This window comes from Sinocyclocheilus rhinocerous, unplaced genomic scaffold, assembly GCF_001515625.1.
Source record: "Sinocyclocheilus rhinocerous isolate Xijiao unplaced genomic scaffold, SAMN03320098_v1.1 scaffold407, whole genome shotgun sequence".
Taxonomy (NCBI): Eukaryota; Metazoa; Chordata; class Actinopteri; order Cypriniformes; family Cyprinidae; genus Sinocyclocheilus; species Sinocyclocheilus rhinocerous.
Genome location: NW_015633444.1, coordinates 862,978 through 864,851, shown reverse-complemented (window position 1 = coordinate 864,851; position 1,874 = coordinate 862,978). Strand labels below are relative to the sequence as shown.

Here is a 1,874-nt window from a genome sequence, read left to right as displayed (position 1 = left end):
TATGTATACTTAAAATATAAAAATATTTTTTAAGAATTAAATATATAAACATATTTTTTTATTTTAAGAATTAAATGTATATACATTTTTATTATTTTTTAATTAATTTTAATCATTTAGAAAAGGAAGGCACTATATATATTACATTACATTTACATTTATAGTTACATATATATTTATACATATATTTATTTACATAAATATTTACATTTTAAGAACAAAAATAATATATGTATATTAAAAATATATAATTATAACCGTAATTTTTAAATGAAGAATTAAATATACATATACAGTTTTATTTTAATTAATTTTTACATTTTAATTTATTTAATTATTTATTTTATTTTATACATAAGTGTGTGTGTGTGTGTGTGTGTGTATTTAATTATTTACTTTTTAAAAAGGCACCGCATTTTTGCACGCTGGTTGCACCACATGATTTTAATGACGATCCCTAACCCTGAATGTATTATTATTATTTTAAAGACATAATAAAAGACTATGCCAAACTAGTTATTAATTATGAAAAGAGGACAGTTGTACCACCTTGACATTTTGACGTAATCCACTCCCAAAAATATTACAATTAATAAAAAAAGATGTTCAAGTAAATGTCTAAATTGCATTTTTTCATGATACGGACCCGTGCATTCTTTAGTTTCTTCTCATACTGATTGTTATTCATCTAAGTTTGCACTGACTTCTTGTTTTCTTTGCAGACGCTGGATCTGGGACGGCCGTGGAGGAGAACCTGTGTAAGATCTGTATGGACTCGCCCATTGACTGTGTTCTTTTGGAGTGCGGACACATGGTCACATGCACAAAGTGCGGCAAGCGCATGAACGAGTGTCCGATCTGCCGGCAGTACGTGGTGCGGGCAGTGCACGTGTTCAGATCCTGATCCATTCACAAAGCACCGGTATCCCACAATCCTTCCCCTGAGCAACGGATACTGTAGAAAACTGTCAGGTGGCCTTTAATTCTCGCACTATTATCTTGCGGCACTTTAAACGATAGCGAATAAGATGCGCAAATCTCTTAAGCAATAACTGTACTGGATTCAGTTTCATTTTCTTCAAGTAACTTCAGAGTGTGCCTTCTGGAAGCTTTATTTTTGATCATGGGATTATGTCACATGTTTGTTGACAGTGCAGATGACACGGATCACTGCAACATAAATGGCCCTATTAGTAAACACTGAGAGGATCATATGAATGCACACAGACAGCATCTTCTGAAAATGTCTAAGTGCCTTGCAATGCACTGCCCTGGTGCTTCTCCTCACACACCTGTTTAATTTGTTCTCCTTTTTTTAAATAATCCTTTCTTTTTAAAACCCAAATACTGGATCTGGGGTTTAATCTGCCACCTCCATCCAGACTGACACTGTAAACTGTACTAACAGGAATGAGACTTGTCACACGAGTCTTGTCAGATCTGAAGTCTGTTGATTCATCTCACATGAGCGAACGCGAATAGTCTAAATTGCTGGCAATTACGAGACAGAAGGGGTGTGGAAAAGAGTCACGTTTGTTCAAACTGATCCTCATTACAGCCCTGTCCGACTTCACCTTGATGAATCTCACCAAACCTCTGGCCCAATCAAAGTCATGAGGAACATGACTGTCAAGAAAATGTTTTAATGCAGAAAAACCTTGATCCAACAAATTAACTTCATTTTCTTAATGCAATATGTTTCTGTTTTTTTTGTTGTTGTTGTTTTTTTGGTGTGATAAATAAGTACATGATATGCGGGGGAAAATATGAGTTCATTTGCAAAAACCGATAAACGCCACTTAAAAAAAAATGAGCTGATTGCCATGCATTATTCTCCACATAAAGCGCGATCTGAACCCTAAACACGTTTTGTC

General features: G+C 34.2%; 1 protein-coding gene across 8 annotated transcripts in view; it reads left to right on the top strand.

Moving 5' to 3' along the window:
• Positions 1-1,832, top strand: part of LOC107744027 (E3 ubiquitin-protein ligase rififylin-like) — a 20,166-nt gene extending 18,334 nt beyond the window's left edge. For 7 of the 8 annotated variants that reach the window (XM_016557492.1, XM_016557490.1, XM_016557496.1 and 4 more), the window contains one exon: positions 720-1,832. In XM_016557492.1, coding sequence (XP_016412978.1) covers positions 720-904 — 185 coding nt within the window. In that variant the 3' untranslated portion in view covers positions 905-1,832. The remainder of the gene's footprint in view (positions 1-719) is intronic. The other variant, XM_016557494.1, reaches the window with a different exon arrangement.
• Positions 1,833-1,874: the final 42 nt, after the last annotated feature.